Below are 978 nucleotides of genomic sequence, written 5' to 3'. Positions count from 1 at the left end.
TTGGTGTTGCTGCTGCTGCTCTTGCTGCTGCTGCTGCTGCTGCTGCTATTGCTGTTATTATGTTGCTATTGAGGGGCCTCCCGGCCCCTCATTGTTTATGTTGTCTTCTTAGTTAATAAACAAACAAATAAATATAAATAAATATAAATAAATATAAATAAATAAATAATAAATTAATTAATAAATTAATAAATAAAAGAAAAGGAGCAAAACAAGCCTAGCAGCAGCAGCAGCAACAGCAGCAGCAGCAGCAGCGGAAACATACAGACGACACAGGGGGGCCCCCCTGAGGGGCCCCCCTCCTGTGGTTTGTTTGTTTTTTCCCCCCTTTTTTACTTACATTTAATTTAATTTATTTTTTTTATTTAATTTAATTAATTAAATAAATAAATAAATAAAAGAAATATTATTTATTTGCTGCAGATACACCGTAGCTGCCCCCCAGCAGCTGCAGCAGCAGCAGCAGCAGCAGCAGCAGAAGTAACTGTAACAGTTACTGTAGTAGTAACAGGAGCAGCAGTAGCAGCAGCAGCTGCTGCTGCTACTGCTGCTAGAGCTGCTGCTGCTGCTGCCCCTGACTCTCCTGCAGCAGCAGCAGCAGCAGCAGCAGAACCGCAGCAAACTCTAGCAGAAATTGTCTCCCCCAATCTATTCCCAGTTGCTGCTGCATTTGCTGCGCAGTTGCTGCTGCAGCTGCTGCAGTTGTTGCTGCAGTTAGGTTTGCTGCTGCTCGTGCTGTTCTGTTGGTGTTTGGGGTGTACATACACCGCGTGGGGTAGCGGCAGCTGCATGCGTTTTATCTCATAATAGAGAGCTGCAGCAGGAGCTGATGCTTGCAGCAGCAGCAGCAACAGCAGCAGCAGCAGTTTGCTGCTGGCCCCACAAGAAAGGATATCTATGGGGACGAGGCAAAGCATGCGTTTGCCTATTGGCTTTGTGTCTCCTCTTAGTTGTGCTGCAGCAAGACATCTGCCGCAG

At 46.0% G+C, this 978-nt stretch overlaps 1 protein-coding gene across 1 annotated transcript in view; it reads left to right on the top strand.

Moving 5' to 3' along the window:
• Window positions 1–915: 915 nt before the first annotated feature.
• The window catches only part of EMWEY_00044640 (30S ribosomal protein S1, putative), a gene marked incomplete at both ends in the record, with an annotated part of 4,661 nt that continues 4,598 nt past the window's right edge, over window positions 916–978 (top strand). The window contains one exon of the mRNA XM_013482944.1: window positions 916–978. This exon is cut by the window's right edge and continues 1,590 nt beyond it. Coding sequence (XP_013338398.1) covers window positions 916–978 — 63 coding nt within the window.

Source organism: Eimeria maxima, genomic scaffold (genome assembly GCF_000499605.1).
Source record: "Eimeria maxima Weybridge genomic scaffold, Emw_scaff864, whole genome shotgun sequence".
NCBI classification, from domain to species: domain Eukaryota; phylum Apicomplexa; class Conoidasida; order Eucoccidiorida; family Eimeriidae; genus Eimeria; species Eimeria maxima.
Note: the sequence above shows the minus strand (reverse complement) of the source record. Positions and strands in the feature narration are given on the sequence as shown.